General features: G+C 45.2%; 1 protein-coding gene across 4 annotated transcripts in view; it reads left to right on the plus strand.

Moving 5' to 3' along the window:
• The window catches only part of MYO7A (myosin VIIA), a 101,826-nt gene that overhangs the window by 71,546 nt on the left and 9,369 nt on the right, over positions 1-20,911 (plus strand). For 3 of the 4 annotated variants that reach the window (XM_032098967.1, XM_032098968.1, XM_032098970.1), the window contains 21 exons: positions 516-734; positions 883-990; positions 1,540-1,749; positions 2,308-2,511; positions 3,301-3,477; positions 5,147-5,236; positions 6,470-6,597; positions 7,131-7,257; positions 11,957-12,076; positions 12,797-12,970; positions 14,131-14,358; positions 15,638-15,808; positions 16,804-16,921; positions 17,181-17,307; positions 17,422-17,591; positions 17,693-17,883; positions 18,436-18,560; positions 19,274-19,431; positions 19,929-20,082; positions 20,197-20,352; positions 20,714-20,819. In XM_032098967.1, the coding sequence (XP_031954858.1) occupies positions 516-734; positions 883-990; positions 1,540-1,749; positions 2,308-2,511; positions 3,301-3,477; positions 5,147-5,236; positions 6,470-6,597; positions 7,131-7,257; positions 11,957-12,076; positions 12,797-12,970; positions 14,131-14,358; positions 15,638-15,808; positions 16,804-16,921; positions 17,181-17,307; positions 17,422-17,591; positions 17,693-17,883; positions 18,436-18,560; positions 19,274-19,431; positions 19,929-20,082; positions 20,197-20,352; positions 20,714-20,819 (3,261 nt within the window). Of the gene's footprint in view, positions 1-515; positions 735-882; positions 991-1,539; positions 1,750-2,307; positions 2,512-3,300; positions 3,478-5,146; positions 5,405-6,469; positions 6,598-7,130; positions 7,258-11,956; positions 12,077-12,796; positions 12,971-14,130; positions 14,359-15,637; positions 15,809-16,803; positions 16,922-17,180; positions 17,308-17,421; positions 17,592-17,692; positions 17,884-18,435; positions 18,561-19,273; positions 19,432-19,928; positions 20,083-20,196; positions 20,353-20,713; positions 20,820-20,911 lie in introns of all 4 variants that reach the window. The other variant, XM_032098966.1, reaches the window with a different exon arrangement.

Below are 20,911 nucleotides of genomic sequence, written 5' to 3' on the forward strand. Positions count from 1 at the left end.
ATAGTCCTCTTCTCTCCCTGTTCCAGCTGGTTCTGAACCCAACAGCAGGGTCTTTTGGGAAGTATATTGGGATCTAAAGTATCTCAATATAATCCTCCAAGCCTGCAACTTGATAGAAATAGCCACTTTCCAGGCTGGCTAGGATGCTGCCTCCTGCTATCAAACAGCATCTTGACTGTCAGGCAGGAGCTTTGCAGCTGCTGGACCTCCACAGGAACAACCCTCATGGCTTGTGGTTACTTGGGATGACCAACCCGACATCCTGAAGCCTCTCAAAGGCTCAGTGGGGAAGAAACTGTGTTTGTCCTTCCTGGGCTTTGAAACAATGCAGCAGCCAGAGGGCTTCATTTCCTCACCCTTTTGGAAAACCTCCCTCCAGAAGGTTTGCTGTCTTGGGGACTGATTTCAGTGGCTGTTATTTACAGCCGTGCAAGCAGGAGATTAGCAATGGAAATCTGCTTATGGTGGGTGAGCCCCTGGCTGGCGGGGTGGTTTCATCCTGCTCCCTCTTGCAGATGAGGATTGGCTTCCTGAGGCTGCAGGCCCTGTACCGATCCCGCAAGCTTCACAAGCAGTACCATATGGCTCGCCGGCGGATCATCGAGTTCCAGGCACGATGCCGGGGCTACCTGGTCCGTAGGGCTTTCCGCCACCGCCTCTGGGCTGTCCTCACCGTGCAGGCCTACGCCCGGGGCATGATTGCCCGAAGGCTCTATAAGCGCCTCCGAGGGGAGGTGAGTACCATGGAGGAGAAACAGAGATGAGGAGAGGGGAGAAAAACATGCTTCTGTATCATGTTCTCTTGGGATTCATTTTTAAAGGAAAAAAAATCCAAAAATAATTTGGTTCCTATTCAGAAGGCTCTTCTATTTATTCCCACAGTATTATCGACGCCTGGAAGCAGAGAAACTTCGGCTGGCAGAAGAGGAGCGACTTCGAAAGGAGATGAGTGCCAAGAAAGCCAAAGAGGAAGCAGAAAAGAAACACCAAGTACGTGGGGACTGATCTCTTTCTGGGGTTCTGTCTGTTCTCCAGGAAATTGCTTCTTTGAGGGGCAATGACAAAAATATCTAAGGGATTTCTGCCCTGCTTGAGTGGTTTGTATTAAATTCTCTAAAGTACTCTGTGCTTTATTAGTTTGAAGCTGCTCCAGAATTTCTGATTTGCTGCACAGGAATGCTAGAGATTATAGTTATTATTCACTTGCTTTTGCTATTGTATGAAAGGGGAACTGGGACACTCTGTGTGTGTGTGGACATGCAGGGCTGTTGTATAAAAGAAAAAAATGAGGTCAGTGAGAGTTTCTGGACATGGACCAACACCCCTAAACAGGCACTAAGGAATGGGGAAAATGCATTGCTTTGTCCTTCTGCAGTTGGGAAACTGCGACATGGACATGTCACTGATTTGCTTCAAGTTATGATACGGGTATAGTGCCCTAAGCACCAGGCAGCCTGCCTTCCTACAGCCAGGCCCTGTGGAATTTACTGCCAGCTCTTTGGAAGGAGCAGTTCAGTCATTGCACTTGTCCTTTTGCAGGTACGCCTGGCCCAGCTGGCACGGGAAGATGCAGAGAGAGAAGTAAAGGAGAAAGAGGAAGCACGTCGGAAGAAAGAGCTCTTAGAAAAAATGGAGAGAGCTCGCAACGAGCCAGTGAATGACTCAGAAATGGTGGACAAAATGTTCGGATTCCTGGGGACAACCTCCTCCCTGCCTGGCCAGGAAGGCCAGGCACCCAATGGCTTCGAGGTACTGGAGATGTACAGGAGCCTGGCTATCTCATGAAAGACATGAGAAAAGCAAAATATTAATAGGTCAAGGAAGAGTACAGCAGTAAAAAAGCGTGTCTCTGAAGGCTTCCTTCAAGGCTAGGCTCTCCTGTGTGGCCCCAGAGTGTTACTATGCTCTGGCTGGAGATGGGCAGGCAGACTGGCCGCTTTCCCTGGGACTACCAAATGGAGGAGAGCAGTATCACTATAAGGTCATCAAGGACCTGTGACCTTTGAGATCTTTCCTTTTTGGTTCATCACAGCTCAAGGCATTTAGCTCTTAGACACCCTTTCCCCATGCTGTGAGTGGGGCCATGCTTGTTACTTCTTCTTCTGCTCTAGGGACATTCCTGGGCACAGGCATGTCCTTCAGAGCTTGGGCTTTGCATGGGCTCCAGAGCTATATTCCATGTTTTCTCTCCATCTGACTTTTCCTTTTGGGATGGAAATCAAACTGACAGAAAATTCAGGCCCAAAGAAAAATGGTATTTTGATAGCCAAAGCCATGCTGAGTTTCTGACATGTCCTTCCACAACAGGATCTTGAGCAAGTCCAGAAGGAGTTGGAGGAAGAGGACCTGGATGCAGCATTGCCTCTCCCTGAGGAGGAGGAGGAAGACCTCTCAGAGTATAAATTTGCCAAGTTTGCTGCCACGTATTTCCAGGGCACAACGACACACACGTACATCCGCCGGCCTCTCAAGCAGCCTCTCTTGTACCATGAAGATGAAGGAGACCAGTTGGTGAGGCAGGGGATGAAAATCCTTGAGCAGGGCTGGGTGGGTTGGAGCAAGCCTGGGTAACCCTCCAGCCAAAAGGTGCCAGCAGTTTCCATTTGGGATACACTCATCTGCTGCACATGTGTCCGTGGCCACTGTCCCACGGGCATGCTTTGAGTGCTGGTAAGACAGTGAATATTAGAGAGATGGAGCATTAGAGAGGAGGGTCCATCTCTGGACCTTGGTATCTGTGTTAAGACAATGAGGTGCTCTGGGCTCAGGCCATGGGCAATGGAAACCGTTGTTTGAGTAGCACTTGTAAAGCTTCTAGGGAGCTGGAAAAGTTGCTTCTTACCTTGTCATACACACCAGTGCAGAGCTGTAAGAGAAGAACCGCTTGTCCCATAGCCAGCAGTACAAGAGCAGAAATGGGTTGAATCTGCATGGCTATAATGCACGTTATATTATTCATGAACTTGCCTTCGCTATGGTTCTCCTTTCCCTCTGCAGTGGGTTAGGAGCTGCAAGTCTCTGCCCCTTGATAAGGCTGGCATCTCCTATCAAGAAGCAAACCCCTGGTAGGGTTCACAAACACATTCGTGGTGGCACAAACACAGAGCCTGAATGTGGTCCCAGCCAGTGGCCTACCCAGCATGCTCAGAGGGGACATGTGCCGCAGGCAAAACTTCACGTGTGATGCAGGGAAGTGTTTTATCTCCTGCAGATGTACAGAGACACCACAGTGGGACGGCTTGCCCACCCCCTCCACTGCCCTGGTGGGAGCTAATGGGGTGTAACTTTCCTTTCAAATAGGCAGCACTTGCTGTATGGATCACTATCCTGCGTTTCATGGGAGACCTCCCCGAGCCGAAATATCACACAGCCATGAGTGATGGTGGTGAGAAGATACCAGTAATGACAAAAATCTATGAGACTCTTGGGAAGAAGACCTATAAGAAAGAACTGCAGGCTCTGCAGGGAGAAGGAGAGGTAACTGCTGCAGCTGTAAAAGAGATGTTGTTATTATTAGGTGTTGGATATTGAAATGTGTTGGAAAGAAGCGACTTGTGGGGTTTGTGGCAGGCAATCAGTTTGATGATTTTATTTGCGCTTACGCTACGAAGGGAGAATTGCCTGTGTGTCAGATGTTGATCCTGTCCCTCCCTCACAGGAGGAACTGAATGTTCCCCAGTGACGGAAGTGCCCTGATATCTCTCAAGGGACTTTGAGCTCTCTCCTTCACCCCACAGGGCTAAAATACAGGGGGGGAATGCAATGTGCTATGTTTCTTATTTGGGGATTTCCTTTTGATCTGCCCTGAGTCAGAAGAGACTAATTTAAAAATGTGTCCTTAATCTTGGAGCAGGAAGTAATTAGTTACCAGGAGATTAAACTGTGGAAATAAAAATTTTTAAAACAGTAAATCCCTATTGCATCCTGAGTGCCTTCTGGATATCACTGGAGGACTTCATCTTAATGTCCTTCCCAGACAAAACATTGTTCTGGATAAATCAATGTTCACAGTGCTGATACATTTCCATCTTTGGCAATTGCTTTATTCAATAGGACAAGATATTCTCTGCTATTAGCGTCTTCTGGATGTCATTGTGTAATTTTCAAGAAGTTTTCTTGACAAATCTCTGCAGCATTTGCAGAGGTAAATTAACAAATCTCCTCATTCTTAGAAATTATGATACTTCTTCCAGTGAAGACAAGACTTCCCCTTCTGGACAAGAATAGCGTCAGGATCATAATTCTGTAAAAATATACACGAAGAATCACCTTTCATTCCTTCTACCCACAATTGCTTGCTTGTTTACTACAAAAAGGCATATTTTATCCAATCGAGATATCAGGTAGTACAGTAGAGAAGGAAAATTTAAGCTGTCCTTTTTCTCTGTGGTTGCAACATCTCTTCACAGTACAAAAGATGCCGGAGTGAAATAATGTGCAAATCCAGGTTTACAGCACCAACTCATGTTTATAATGGATATAAACCATCACAGCCATAGGACTCAAAGTGTTGATTGGGTGTGAAATCATGGTCTGAATTATTCAAAGCTGCTTAAATGAGGAGAGATTAACTGGGTCCAAAAGTTTGCTATAAAAGTAGAAAGCCAGCAAGTAATTTGATGATACATAGTCAGTGCCTGGAGCTGTCCCACATCAAAGGTATTCTTCTGGGAAAACTGATAGAGCACAGGGCTGATTAAAAGTTATGAAACCACAGTGGGTAACTACCTGTCCATGAATCCCTGGCTAGATGGCTTCCAGCTAAAAACCTGCTGTGCAAATGGCTTGTCTCAGAGAGTGGTCTTGCTCATCTCATTTCCACTGTCATACAGCAGAACTGGGTGGACCTGGGTTAAGCAGGAATCAGCCATGTATTCAACATAACTTTTTTTTTATGTTCCCAATATATAATTTTGATCTGAAGGACACTTACTGATTAGAGAATATCTACAAAATTCAGAGCCAGCCCTGGGTTATCAAGGGGCACAGGAATATGTGTCCAGACTTCTGGTTCTCACCAGCCTCTGAAACATCTCACTCTCTGCTCAGGATTAATGGTCTTTTGCAGGAGCCCAGGTGAGGCAGGGAGAGCACTTGTTCAGCACTTGCGTCTCACCACTTTGCATCCACCCCTCTTGCTTTGCAGAGTACTCACATTGATGGGCACAAGAAGAACAGTGTGCGGCACAAACTGGTCTCCTTAACACTCAAGAAGAAATCCAAACTGACGGAGGAGGTGAGGGGAGACGCTTGGCCGCCTGGCAGCACAAGTGCCATTGGATTGTCTGCAGCCCTCTCTGACTCTCTTCTGCTTTTCCCTAGACAACATAGAACCAGCCCTCCTCTGGGTTTGGCGCTACCTGTCTCTCTGCCTGAAAGATTTAAGGAGTGTTTAAGGGGAAAGGTTGGCTTCCTGTGTCTCCTTGAGTCATTCTGCACCTCGCGCCAGCCTCCCCTCGGCTCCTGTTCTCCATCCATCCAGCACCTTCCTTCCCCTCTTTCACAGCCCTCCATCCAGCTGCCGATACCTCCCACCACTCTGTGATGGTCTGAATGTTATCCCTGCTTTTAGTTTCCTGCCCTCTACCATGGCATAGATAGCAGAGGTGGGGTCTCCAACAGCACTCACCCATCCTCTGTTCCATTCCACTGCCAGGGACAAAACTCCCCATGGGAGCAGTTACACTGAGCTGAGAGCTTTTGAAAAATCCCATCTCAAAAGAGTGAGGAATGATAAATCTTTCAAGTGGGGGTGATGGAAACAATTAATAGAGTGCCCATTTCCAGAGCAGGCACCATCTCACCTGGCTATAGCTGCTTGAGAGCATGAAGATTGCTCTGTGAGATATTCCCTTAAGGGTCAGTGGGGAGAAACAGGACCCAGTCCAGCTCACCCTAATTGACTCTGAACACACTCTAAAAATATTCATCTCTCTAAATGGAGGTGGGGTTGACTAGCTGAGACAGCGAGCTGGTAGGCAGATGAATGCCATCCTTGTTTTCACAAACAGCACCATGCTTATGCATTTTCAGCTGCATCATTAGCATGGGGAATAGGTCCATTTTGCCAGTTAAAACACTGATGATTATTTTAGTATGACTAAGTTAAAGGGACAGGTCCTCCTTGGCAATAAGATGAGTTTATTCCCAAGACCCTTGGTGGCTCTCTCCCAGCAGCAGGACCAGCTCAGAGCTGGGAGGCAAGGGTACCATTGTAGAAACCCTGGGAAAAGACCAAGCAGGTGGAAGTGTGACTAGACAGGACCATTTTTAATTTCACCCATACATGATTAAAGACAACACAGTCAAACCCTCCCATTGCTGTTAAAATCCTAAATTGGAGAACTACTGAGAGCCCTCCTGGCTGGTGGAAGAGTCCTCCTGGGGGAGCACCACATGCTTGGGATGGGGGTGGGGGGGGACACAGTAACTGGCTGTCCTGAAAGAGACCCATATGTCTGGTTGGCAGGTGACAAAGAGACTTCACGATGGTGAGTCCACGCTGCAGGGTAATAGCATGCTTGAAGACCGACCTACTTCCAACCTGGAGAAGCTCCATTTCATTATTGGTAATGGCATCCTCAGGCCAGCCTTAAGGTTAGAAATCAAGACAAAGGCATGAACATGCCATTCTTTTCATTCCTTCTTCCTTGAGCTTTTCTTGAGTTATCCAAACAAGTTTGATACTGTCTGCTGCTTTACAAAGCTCTCATTTTGTAATTTTTATGGTTGTGTTGTATAATGCAGGTTGGGCTGAATCATGTTTCTTACTGTCCATATCAGGCCCAGTGGAAAGACCATGCAAAGGGATTCAAACATTCTGAAAGTCCTAATGAAACTGGATTGGTTTTATTAATGCTCACTCTTGTTCCTCACTACTCCATTTGACCATTGTATCTCTTTTGTTTGTGTGAATATTTTTAATGGTCTGCTAATGAAAAACTCAAACTCATTTCAGCTGCTAAATGAAGCATTCAAAAATTCTAAAATGTCAAATGAAGGCCACTTTCACATCTCTGGTTTAGCCAATTTATGTGTTTATGTTTATTAATAGAAATTAATTAATGTTAAATAGTTCCTCTAATTTTTTTCTGTTTAACTTTTAATTATTTTTTTTATTCCTGTTGTAGGGATGAAATCTACTGTCAAATCTGCAAGCAGCTGACCCAGAACCCATCCAAAAGCAGCCATGCTAGGGGTTGGATCTTGATGTCCCTCTGCGTGGGATGTTTTGCTCCTTCTGAGAAATTTGTGAAGGTAAATTTTAGATGACATTTGTCTGATGAATTATCTGCCAATACATTTTCTTTTCCACTCATGGGACCAGCTTTTCTCTTGGGTTTCACAGTAGAGGGAATCCCAGTCTTTGCCACAAAGTTCCTAAGGAAAGTGTGCATTATCCCAAGTTCAATGTCTAATGTGAATTAGATGAGTCACTCCTGAAAAGTGACTCTCCCTTTCCTGTGACTCTAAAGGTAATGTAGACAACCAAATTAGATGATGCCTCCTGCAGTGTAGATGTGTGAAGATGTGATTAAGTGACTTCTGGTAGGAAATTTGTTTGTGGGAGGCTGCAAGTGCAATTTGCACAACCAGACCAGCCCACATTTCTCCCCTGTTTCTCATATGCAAAGGTCTGTGCATTCAGCATCTACTGGCTTTGACAGTGTGACCTCAGGCATCTATTCTACCAAAACTGGCAAGGCATATGTAGTGGTTTGGTCCAAAATACTCATTACTGTTTATCTGCTGTGAGATAAGAATTAGGAGAAATGCAAAACAGGCACCAAACTTGAAAGAATATAAAGAAGTTTATTAACAGACCTAAAAGAGGAAAAAAAAAATTATACCACCTTCAGAACTCTCCTCCTCCCCCCACCTTCCTCCCTTCTCCCACTGACAATGTGAAAAGACAACCCTTAAGATGTTCAGTCTGTTTACCACTTCCATAATAACCTTGTTCAGTCCATTTAGAAAGAGAAGTCTCTTCTTGCTCATGCTATGAAAACATTATCACAACGAGCCAGCCGCCCACTTCCAAATATTGTTCAGTCCATTTAGGAAGAGGAGTCTCTCTGCCTGCGTGTGAGTCCTTTCCCCCGACTTGCAGCTTTTCCCGCAACTGCTTTCGAGGGTCCACTCTTGAAGTTTTTTGGGGTATAATTTTAAGGTTGAGCCGTTCAGAAACAAAAACAGAGGCCCTTCTCCTTCCCTGGGAGCAAAGGGTCTTCATCATCTTCATCGTTAGGACTATCTCTGGGAGCATCTCTAGGGACGGAGGTTTTCTCCTTTCCCATTTGGAGCAAAAGTCCTCATCTGGTTCATCTCTACGGACTGAGGTTTTCTCCTTTCCCGTTTGGAGCAAAAGTCCTCATCTGGTTCATCTCTCCCTGTCCAAACTTCTCATGAAATTACAGCTGCGTCAGCATCTGCCTATCTCAGCGCAGGTGCTTTTGCTCACGAGTTGAACACTCCACCCCCCATATCTTCATGAAATTACAACAGGATACTCTGATATATCATAGCTTCACAAGAGAATTTCAGCTTTAAGCATCTCCTCTCTCTCTCTTCCCTCAGGTTTTCAGCTCTTCACAGCAGTAAAAAGGGTTAATCTCACCTCGGCCTTGCAGCTTTGCAGCTGGAATGTTGAATTTTTCTTATCGCAGTGGAGAGGGGGGAGAGCCGAGCCGCTCCGGCTGCCCACGGCAAGGCAGTGGGGGGGGTTCCATGGCTGGAACAGGTCCATGGCTTCAGGATGGCCATGGCCCGGCCCGGCCTGGCCCAAGCAGGGCCTGGCCGGGCCCGCTGGCCCCCACTCGGGGCCCGCAGCCACCTGTCCCAGCGCCGGAAACGAGAGAGAGCTTGGAGGGGGAGTTTGCCTATTCTTAAATGTGGATCACAGAGGTGATCACAACTTTAAGTGGCTTAGAGAATTGTCCATATTCAAACTGGCCAGCTGATAGGTTCTATCAGTTCCCAGAGGAAACTGTAAGCACCCCTTAGCAAGGACGTCCCTTCCGGGACTATGCTTGCTAACCTATGACAGCATAGAACACAACCAATTATGAATATAAATTTATGCTAAAAAGAAATGCACATAGAAAGGGAAGGATTTAGTTTACGTGGAAGTACATTTGCAAAGGTGCTCTTGGAATGACACTACATTCCCCACCACGTGTCGTACTGGAAACATCCAATTCCAAACATGAGATAACATGTAATCCATCTCCAGCAGCACTGTGGATCAGCAGGACTGAAGTTAGTGGGAGATGCCAAGTGGCTGACACTTTTGAAAATCAGGTTGTTCTTAAGGATTTTCTTTTCCTCTTTTCTGGGCAAAGTTCTGTTGCCTAGATTTGAACACTCTGCTTTCCAAATGAGTTATAGAGTTATAGAATTGATTAGGTTGGAAAAAATGTCTAAGATCAAGTCCAACCACTGCCAATCCCACTGCTAAAGCTTACCCACAGGTACCACTAAAGCATGTCCACAGGTACCACATCTGCATGTTTTTCGAACACTTCCAGGGATGGTGATTCCACCCCTTCCCTGGACAATTTGTCCCAGTGCCTGACTGGAAATAAAGATGTTCCATTAATTTCCATAGATATCAGATTAGGTACCAGGTCTTCAGCACTGAAAAGGCTGAAGCCAAGAATAGAAATGCCTCCTTCATCCCCAGGCCTTGTCGATGTGAAATCTAATAAAGAAGATAAATCACTGGCAAAGTCGCAGGCAATTAAATTATGTGGGAAAATGAGATCTGAGAAGTATGGCACAGGAAGTTGTGCTGGTTTAAATCTTTAGTAGCGGAAGATTGCTTTAGGATAATGAAGCACTTATCAGAAATAATTTATAAGTAGTTCTGGAGACTCAGACACAGAATGATAGAAATACAGGATCATAGAATCACAGAGGCATAGAATGGTTTGGGTTGGAAGGGATCTCTGTAAGTCATCTAGTTCAACCCTGCTGCCAGGAGGGCGCTCCTTTCCCTAGACCGGATTGCTCAGAGTCCCATTCAGCCTGGCCTTGAATGTTTCCAGGGATGGGGCAGACACAATTTTTCTGGGCAACCTGTTCCAGTGCATTACCACCTCCACAGGAAAGCATTTCTTCCTTATGCTCAATCTAAACCTGCCTTCTTTCAGGTTAAGGCAACTTCCCCTTGTCCTGTCATTCCATGTCCTTATCAAAAGTCCCTCTCCAGCTCTCTTATAGGCCCTCTAGGTTCTGGAGGGTGCTCTAAAATCTCCCTGGAACCTTCTCCAGGCTGAACACTCCCAGCTCTCTCAGCCTGTCTCCATAGCAGAGGTGCTCCAGCCCTCTGAGCATCTTAGTGGCCTCCTCTGGACTTGCTGCAGCAGGTCTGTATCTTTTTTGTGTTGGGGGCCCTAGAGCTGGACACAACACTCCAGGTGGGATCTGGTTAGGACAGAGCAAAGGGGCAGAATCCTCTCCCTCTCCCTGCTGCCCACGCTGCTGGTGATGGCTTCTGGGCTGTGAGTGCATATTGATGGGTCATGTTGAGCTTCTTGTCCATGAACACCCTGAAGTCCTTCTCCCCAGGATTAGTCTCAATCCATTCTCTGCCCAGCCTGTGTTTGTGCTTGGGTTTGCCCCAGCCCAGGTACAGGAAATTGCTCTTGTCCTTGTTGAATTTCATGTGGTTCACACAGGCCCAACTCTTAAGCATGTCCAAGTCCCTGTGGATGTCACCTATTTCCTTCTATGATTCTGTCATTCAAAAGTATCAATTAGAACTGAACATTTTGAAAAAGATTTCACTGATAATGAGGCAGGTCTTCAATATGTATTCCAGCTCCCAAATATGCAAGTTATGCTTTGGATCCCATTAGACACCTTTATTGCATCATGTGTTAAGCATGGGCCAAGACACATTAGCACTCCTGTTCTTTGCACCTTTCTTTCAACCAACAGAGGGCTTAGGTGGAAGCTTCAGTCACAAGGAAGTAGGAACGTGAAAAAACATGTAATTACATTGTTCATTGTTGGCAATAGTATAATTAAAACTACACTTTTACCTTGCATCGAACACTTAGGATCATTTCAACAGCTCTCATCTCTATAACCTGGCTGTATTACATAGGTACTTGGTAGTGCTGCAGTGAGTTATGATTGACAGAGATAGCTGTCTCTCTAGCCATGTTATTTATGGCTGACAGTGTTATAAAGCAGTCTGTGTTTCTGAAGGAACAGCTGTGTGTTATCATTCAAAGAACTCTTTATCTATCTATAAAGTCTCTCAGAAAAATTAGATTTACAGAATTATTAGTCTTACTTAGCATTTTGGCCAACATGTTTGTGCAATATTTTTCAGTGTATTATCTTTCATATTGTGAAAATCACAGGATTTAATTTTCTCTACAATAATATGGTTGTATTTTTAACATACACTGAAGCACTTCAAGTTCTGGTTTAGGCCAAATTGCAATGTAAAGTCTGACTAAGGGAATATCTGTTTAATGTCACCATGAAAGATCTTTTGTGCTGGCAGCTAAGTGTTCTGAGTGGCATTCACTTACAATTCCCCTGGATCATTACTTACACATCTTTTTCATTCACTCCCATCTTTTTGGCCAAAGCTCAATAACATTTTATAATACATCTTTAAAATTCAAAGATAGAAATCAGTGGCAGCAATAGCAAGAACAGAAAAGCTGCTGCTCTGGCTTCAGTCAAAGTCTGTTATCTAGTCTGGTATCTTATCTCCTCTGAGGCCAGAAATGCACAGTAGAAGAACAAGGCAGGCGTGCAGACTGTCCTACTCTCTCTCAGCTTCCAGTGCTGTGATGTAGGAAGATCCGAGCCTGAGTGTTATCACCGTCATTAGTCACAGAGGGCTTTTCTCCAATAAAACATTACTTGTTAACCTTTGCAAATGCTTGGCCTCTTAAGCCAAAGGTCTAAACAATGTGTTCCCTGCTGCCAACAGTATTTGAGGAACTTCATCAACGGAGGCCCCCCAGGTTATGCTCCCTATTGTGAAGAGAGGCTGAGGCGGACATTTGCCAATGGGACAAGGACACAGCCACCCAGCTGGCTGGAGCTGCAGGTATGAGCCCCTCCATGTCCTCCCCAGGCAACTGGGGCTCAGGGTTTAAGCCTTTCACTGTCACAAGAACCACATCTTTGTCAGGACAGAATGTGGGGCAACAAAATGCCTATTTCTGTCAAGAATTTTCAGATAATTCCAACGTATTGCATTCCCTGTACATCTTGGCTTTGCTCCAGAGTGTGTTGAAGATCAATCCTTTTGGCTGCATCAATATTTGTAAATTCAATGTGCTTGAGAGTGCTGTTGGGCATTGAGGCAAGCTGGCACAGAGCAAGCCCCTGTGTGTTCTAGGAAACTGTCTTCCAGATGAAGGTGGGTGCTGGCAAACTGCCTCCTGTGAGTGGTCCCTGGGACTTCTTTGGGGGTAATCATAGCTGGAACAGGCAGTTTGTGCAGAAATTGCTCTTTTTCTATACCAGCTTGCAAGCACATACAGCTGTGCTCCAGTGTCCATGAGCATTCCCTAGCATGCTTGTATTTACTGGAGTAGGCACCTCGATGACTGAATGTGTTAAATAAAATATCTGTGACTTCTGAGTGCTTCCAGTGGCTGACCATACATTATCCCATTGATAAATGTGGTATGGTAACATTGAAAAGCAGCCAGTCAGTAGGATCAGGAATTAGTAAGTGGTTACCAGAGTAGGGTGGAAGAGTATGCAGGTAAATAGTATTGAAATACACATAACATCATAAAGTTTGACTTCAATCCTTTAGGCAACCAAGTCCAAGAAACCAATCATGCTGCCTGTCACATTTATGGATGGGACAACAAAGACGCTGTTGACAGACTCTGCAACAACTGCCAAAGAGCTCTGTAATTCTTTGGCTGACAAAATCAGTCTGAAGGACCGATTTGGCTTTTCACTCTACATTGCGCTTTTTGACAAGGTATATCTTAAGTTCTGTTCCTGAATATCTCTGGGAAAGAAGGGGGAGGTTTTCCTTGCTGTCACATAACTTCCAGAAGGCAGGATTATTTCTACAATGCAAGTGTCACCATGATTTTCACAAAAAGAGTAGTCAGACTCTGCAGCTGGGTTGTAGGAAAATCTCTCTCATTGGAGATACTCAGAATTTTACAGGAAAATACAGAGAAAGCCATTCAAAGAGGCACTGTTCTGACCAGTGTGCTGGACCAGAAGCCTCCAGAAATTCCTTTCCTCCTACATACTTATGTGATGCTATTCTCTTGCTCTCAGTTAAGCTTATTAGAGAAGAATTTCCAGTAAAACAACCTACCTGGATTTTTATGCAAGGGACCCAATTAAATTTAATCGGAAAGCTAACAGTTGAAATTAAGCTCCCACAATGAGCTAATATCCAAACTGCCATTCCTGCATTGGCATCTAACCTGATTTCTTTAACATAAAACCACATGTTTTTCAGAAATTCTGTAAAAATAAAAGGTGAGCATAAATGAGAGGGGTAAAACTTCATCAGGTGAGACAACAGCTACAAGTCAATGAAACTAAAATATTCCAAGAGGTGCTGTGTAAGAGGATGAAGTATATTCTCACCTGCAGATGTGGCCACCTCTGCCTCTAGGTGGAGAAAAAAATGGTTTATACTCTGCCTTCTTCATCTTTTTTGAGGAGTCATTCAGCCAGGGATGCCAAGTCTGAGGGGATATAGTCCTTTAGGGGCTTCGTGGCAGACACCAAAGAGAAGGCAGGTAAATTTCTGTAACAGGACAGGCTTTTTTATTCTGGGTTTTTCTGATGCTTAGCATGGTTGGGTCCAAGCCCATGACTTTGAAACAGTGTGTTTCAAAGCACAATATGAATCAACAATAGTTTAAAATGGGACCATTGGCTTTGCTGGTTCATGTTGATGCTCTCCTTTCAATCTGGATGGGAAACTGGAGCTCAAAATGGAATGACTCAGCCATGCTGCAGAACTATTCAGTCTTGGCTGTCTAGCAGACATAGATACATTGATTGTTGTGATTATGAAGGAAGTCTGGCTGAGTGGCTCAAAAATAGATCTCTCTACCTAGAAAGGTCTGCATTTGGTCAGGTGAATGCCACATTTCCCTCTGCTCTTCCCAGGTGTCCTCGCTGGGGAGTGGCAATGACCACGTGATGGATGCTGTGTCCCAGTGCGAGCAGTACGCCAAGGAGCAGGGAGCACAGGAGCGCAACGCGCCGTGGCGGCTCTTCTTCAGGAAGGAGATCTTCACTCCCTGGCACAACCCGAGTGAGGACAACGTGGCCACCAATCTCATCTACCAACAGATCGTGCGAGGGGTGAAGTTTGGGGAGTACCGGTGTGACAAGGTGTGTGACCTCAGCAGCTCCCAGTCTGGTCCAGCAAGTATCTTTGAGATGGTGAAATAGGTTACAACAAAGGGGATGATAAATATTCCTCCCTGGATACCCATTAGCTTGGGCATTATGGTATTCACGTAGAAAACAGGAACTACAGCAATCAGATGCTCTTGACTGGGCTTGGATGCTTCCATGTGCTGCATGAGCACTGTCTCCTGTTGAATTTTGGATGGGAGAGTGAACAGGCACTTTGTCCACCTGCCTCAGTTTGGAGCACCACAAATAGTCTGTAACCAGATCACCAGACCAGCAGTACACAGCAGAACCCTGCTTGGTGAATCCTGCCAAGCCTTAGGCATGAGAGATGATTTGCAGGATACCCAGACCTCTGCCATGCAGTACAAACCCAGTAGTGTTGCCATATACTGAACAGACACTGGCAGCATAAACACAGCATTAGAGTCTCTGGGAGCTCACAGAATTATTCCAGTGTCATGGAAACTAGCATTTCAGGAAACATCAAAATCTCTGAAAATGTCCATCATGGTTTTTGGGTAGGATTTTTTAGCAAACAGCCAACTTTTTGTGGGGCTTGTGTGGGGTTTTTTTTTTCTGTTTAAAATCATCTTGGTGTCAAATTGAAGACATCTCTCTTCCCCAACACCTGACCATTCTCCTGTGATCTGGTAGAATCCAGTCACCTTGGAAACTAAATCATCTTTTCACATCTATGTTGAATTAACTGCAGCTCTTTTATCCTGTCAGAAATCCTGTCCTTTCTCCCTCACCTTCTGCTGCTCCTGGTCTCCCTTGTGCTATTACCATTTCGGTAGCTCTGTTGCTTCACACCAAGTGCTTGAAATGCAGCTGCATTAAAGGATGTTTTACACGTGCAGTTGGTGGGCTTCCCAAATGTGGGAAATGATGGACATACGCAGTTTTCAATCACTAAGCTTTGTCTGCCATAGCAAAATCACCCATTGCTGACTGCAGACATCAGAAACAGGCTGATCTGCAAAGAAAGGCTGGGGCAAATGTTGCCACACAGTACAGTGTTGTGTGGTGCTGGTCGCTGAACATGTTAAGGCTTAATCATAGCTTTTAGTAGTCAATGTCCTGAACTTAAGTTGAGCAAAAAAGCTGCAAAAGGTGAAGTTCTGCCAAAGAGAAGCATCCCCACACAATTTTGTAGTACACCCAGCCTCCACAACAGGCTCCTGGAGTGGTGGAGGATGGATGTTGTGATGACCTGGTAACAGCATTAACTTGGTTTGTTTGGCTCCTACAGGAGGAAGATCTGGCAGAACTGGCTTCCCAGCAATACTATGTGGACTATGGGTCAGAGATGGTACTGGAAAGACTGCTAAATCTAATTCCATCCTACATTCCGGACAGAGAGATCACAGCTTCAAAAACAGTGGAAAAATGGGCTCAGCTCATTATAGCTGCACATAAAAAGGTGGGGACAATAGATCACCAGTCGAGGACCATGTTGTGCTTCAGTAGCTTCATGTGCGTTTTAAACGTGTCAGACATCATAGCTCAGCTCTTAGCCTGGCCTGAAGCTAAATCAGTGAGAAAGGGCAGGGTTTGTATTAACCATATTCAGCTTTACACCGGGTTTTATGCAAGATCTGACAGAAGACAACCTGCAAAGATTTACTGTGAGATGCAAAATGCCATTTCTGGGGTGACATTCCTGTTATATGAGATTGTGGTGTTACTGGTTGTATTACAGAGGTGGTCTGTGTCTCCAGGCATTGTCAGGACCTTGTTGTGCCAAGCATTGTATAAAACCTCCCTGGCTTCAATTAGAACACTTGTGACACTCTCACATGGCAACACTGCATAACTCATTACCCAGTACTCATGACCACTCAAGAGGGGTGATGTTCCTGGCATGAGGATGGGCATTTAACATCAGGAGCCAGCTTCAGATTACAATCCCTACAATGTAAACATCTCCATATGCATTAGGAGTCTCACCTCACCTTAACTGTCAGTGGAGACACAGGGATTCACTTGGATCTTGCACATCCTCTGTCAGCCTGTCAGCTTTGTACAGAGGTGTCAGGTGTTTAAGGATGCCCTAAATAAGGGGCTCAAGGGCTGATGAGTGTCCACTTCCAGCTAAAGGAATGTCAAGCTGAAAAGTAAACACACACTTTAGGAAAACCCAAAGTCAGCTGAGATGAGCCTCACTGAGACTGGTCACTCCAGATGCTTGCCCAGCCTCTCTAAGTCAAATTATTCCCTAAAGTGGGAACTGAAGGCCAGGACTTCGTCCAAACTGTCAGTTGTTCCTGTAGTAGTTTGTTTGGCCCTTAGCCACACTGAGACCTCCATTAATATTTGTTCCAAGATCTTCAGGTTACATGGATTGATTTTCTTTGCTCTCTTCCTGGTTATAACTGTGTTTTGCTTCATGTTGGTTGTGGTTTGCATTTTCTGTAGGGAATTTATACTCAGAAGAGGGCAGACCCAAAAAAGGTCAAGGAAGAAGTAGTGGATTTTGCACGTTTCAAGTGGCCTTTGCTGTTTTCTCGGTTTTATGAAGCCTTCAAATTCTCAGGTGAGTCAGTAGAGCACATCCCCAGAGGACAAGATGCTTTAAAGCAAAAGGAAGGAGAGATGGAGATTCCACAGACAAGAAGGGACCCATCTAGCTGGTCTGTTTTGGATACATTATTTTTTGGTGCATCCTGATTAGCAATGGCTCAGGCTATGAGTCTGCCACTATTTCTATCCATTAAAAAAACATCCTTCTTTGAAACATTTTCTGTATCCTAAGACCCTTCATGAACTGATTGAATGCCTTGTCTTCAACCCAGGACCAAGCCTGCCTAAAAATGATGTGATTGTAGCTGTCAACTGGACAGGGGTGTACTTTGTGGATGAACAGGAGCAGGTTCTCTTAGAGCTCTCTTTCCCAGAGATCACAGCTGTGTCAAGCAGCAGGTAAGGAGCAATAGACTTGGCTGGCAATCTCAGCATAGATCAGTTCTTTTCCAAGCTTTGCCTCTGGATGTCATTATGTTTCGTGTTTATGTCTCCTATAAAAATATATCCCAGAGGAGGAAAGCTACAAGGGCAGAGTTTTACCCTGGCCACCATTAAAGGTGATGAATACACTTTCACCTCGAACAATGCAGAGGATATCCGGGACCTGGTGGTGACCTTCCTTGAAGGACTAAGGAAACGATCCAAATATGTGGTCACTCTCCAAGACAACCCAAACCCAGGCAAGAAAATAGCCCAGCTCAGTGGTAAACATATGGATAGATTGAATATTCCCAAGGAATTTGGAAAAAGACAATTCAAACCAATGGGGTTTTTTTTGCAGTGGGAGAAGAATCTGGGTTCCTCAGCTTCCTTAAAGGAGACCTGATAGTTCTGGACCAGGACACAGGAGAACAAGTGATGAACTCAGGGTGGGCTAATGGGTTCAACGAGCGGACCAAGCAGAGAGGGGATTTCCCAACTGATTCCGTCTACGTCTTGCCTACAGTCACCATGCCTCCGCTGGAGATTGTGGTAAGCTGTCTTACGGAGCTACACAACTTGGTACAATGCCCAGGGAGGTCAAAGCCTTCCTGAAGTGCTTACATCTGGCCAGAATCTCCCTGAAGGTAAGGCAGAAACCAAAGTGGATGAGAGAGATGACAAGTTGTCCAAGGCAAAAGTGACCTCAGCCTTTCTTCTGATCTTGGCACTCAGGATACCACAAACTTGTGACTTGGAATATCCATGTATTGTGCTAAACCCCTCCAGCTGGCCTGGTTGCTTAAAGGTGTATTTATGGTTGGAGGGAACTGCTACATTCACATATGGAGCTGTAGGTTCCAGAGCACATTTTCTTCCTCAGGAAGTGATCCACATTATGGAAACATCTGTTGTTCCTTGCATTAGTGACTGAGAATGGCACAGAGAAATGGCAGCTGCACAGTTCTAACTGCCTGTTAACAGGACTTGATGGATTATTCTCATTTGCACTGTTCTTGTTTTGTATCTGCTTCCTCTCTTTGAATATATCAGATATATTTTATTTCAAATATACCAGGTAACAGAGAGCTTTTCATCCCACAGGCTCTGGTCACAATGACCCCTGACCAACGACAAGATGTTATCAGAACCTCTCAGATGGCAGTTTCAGACAGTGAAGAAAGAGTAAAGCCATACACCTTGGAGGAATTTTCCTATGATTATTTTAGGTGAGTTTTTTAAACCATTCTCAAAAATTATAGGAATCCATCTGCAGGTAGCTTGGGAATCAGAAAAATTTTGCTACTGGAAAAGACTCTGAATACCCCATCGTGTGACTTTGTACAACTGCAGCCTCTGATTTAGGTCATGGCATTTGAACAGCAGGTTTTCCACAGACAAGGTTTTATAAAGTATTTCTTCTCAGCAGAGGTGTAGCAATGTGAAATTTAGTATTATGTGGGAGGATGTGCTTAGACTACATAGGCATTTTCATCTCAGCTCCAGAAATCTAAATGTGCACCACTGCAGCTGACCAAAGCTCCCACTTCTGTTAGGATGGGCTGGCAATCCAAACAGACAGACCAGATCCTCTGGGATATCTTCAGCTTGTCAGGCTTACACTGCTAGGTGATATTCTTTCAGTGCAGCTGCCCTGGCCATTCATCCATCATCCTTCCTGTGGTTTGAAGCTTTTTGGGATAGAGTTGGTGGTTGTGGTGTCAGTACTTTTGTAGGCTCTATAAGAGACTCCTCTGAGTCACAGGAATGTACAAGTGTTTATCTTTGGGCAGAACTGGAGCTTGCTAAATTGTGACGTCCAATTTGGTGTAAGAGTTCATTAGCCAGATGCTGTGAGCAACCTTTCTAGGTGAAACATTGGCCACAAGCTGTCCCTTTTATCCCTGTAGTCTTCTACCTTTTGCTTTGTATTTGCCACCAGACCACCTCCAAAGCACACCCTCAGCCGGGTCATGATCACCAAGAGCCGTGGAAAGGACAAGCTGTGGTGTTACACCCGCGAGCCCATCAAACAGCCACTGCTGAAGAAGATCCTGGGCAGCGAGGAGCTGTCCCAAGAAGCCTGTATGGCCTTTATTGATATCCTTCCTCTGCTTGGGAGTGCCTTTGGGCAACAGGTCTGACAGACAAAGGGCTGAACAGGCTCTTCAGGGCCCCAAGCAAAGCCCAAAGAAAGGTTTGTGGTCCCTCTTAAGGGCTGTGGGACCATGTCACAGGCTTGGAGATGGGTGTGCACCACAAATCTGTACTTAAGCATCCTTGAAATCTGAGGTGTGTCTACTTCTTAATAAATGAGGATTAGGGGACTAGTTATTGAATCCTGCTGGTCCACACTCACTGGTGGTGTTCTGTCTTGGTTCAGCTGACTCTGCAAAATGCACCTTCTGTGGAAGGCCACAGCCCTAATCCGTGTGAATGCGGACCAGTCCACATGGCCTCAGGGACGGGGTTTGATGCCTGAGTATCCCTTTGCAGCCACTTCTGTAGTCATGTGTAGGATGTCTTTTAACAATGTCATCAACAGAAGGGCTTCTCCAAATATCCCAGTTAGCTTATCCTTGACTCCTACCTCCCACCAGTGCTGAAATATATGGGTGACTACCCATCCAAAAGGACCCGCTCAGTCAATGAGCTGACAGACCAAATATTTGAAGGTGCCTTGAAAGCCGAACCCCTAAAGGATGAAATCTACTGCCAGACCCTCAAGCAGCTCACAGACAACCACATCAAGTAAGGGTTGTTTGTTCCCCTTGGCCCAAATGCATTAGACTGTGTTGCACAAAGCAGATCTGAAGTGTCCATGCCATGAGTGATTTTCTTCCTCCTGGATTTCTTCTTGCACAGATACAGTGAAGAGAAAGGCTGGGAGCTGTTGTGGTTGTGTACAGGCCTTTTCCCTCCGAGTAACATCCTCCTGCCTCATGTCCAGAGGTTCCTGCAATCCCGGAAACATCACCCCTTGGCAGCGGACTGTATCCAGAGACTCCAGAAAGCCTTGAGGTATGGCACCAAAAGACCTCCTAGTCCTGACTGCGCCACAACATCCAAATATGTGTGAGAAAATACAATTGGGAGATATTTTGGTGACTAGAGCACAGTGAAAGCTCACAGCCTCCCTCTCTATTCCACCAAACTGATTGAAAGAGACATTGGGTTGCTGATAAGCAGTGCAGAAAAATAGAAATGAATCAACTTTGTTCAGATCCACTTAAGTCACTTTCTTCTTTGTAGGAGGAAAAATATTGTAATATTAAGAAACTAGCTGGAGTTATTAAAAAAGAATATGCATTAAAAGGGAAGATTTAAACAAAGCATTCTTGCTTTGATGATGCTGTGACACTTGCCACCTCCTGTTTTGCAGGAATGGATCCAGGAAATACCCACCCCATCTGGTAGAAGTGGAAGCTATTCAACACAAAACGACCCAAATTTTCCACAAGGTTTACTTCCCTGATGATACCGATGAGGTAAATGGGGGAGAAGGAAATTTTTTTCTGTCAGGATGGCTGTCAATTTTCTTATTAAAATCTCAGAAGAGGCTAATATTTGTTCTGATCCA

Source organism: Corvus moneduloides, chromosome 2, assembly GCF_009650955.1.
Source record: "Corvus moneduloides isolate bCorMon1 chromosome 2, bCorMon1.pri, whole genome shotgun sequence".
In the NCBI taxonomy this organism is placed as follows: Eukaryota; Metazoa; Chordata; class Aves; order Passeriformes; family Corvidae; genus Corvus; species Corvus moneduloides.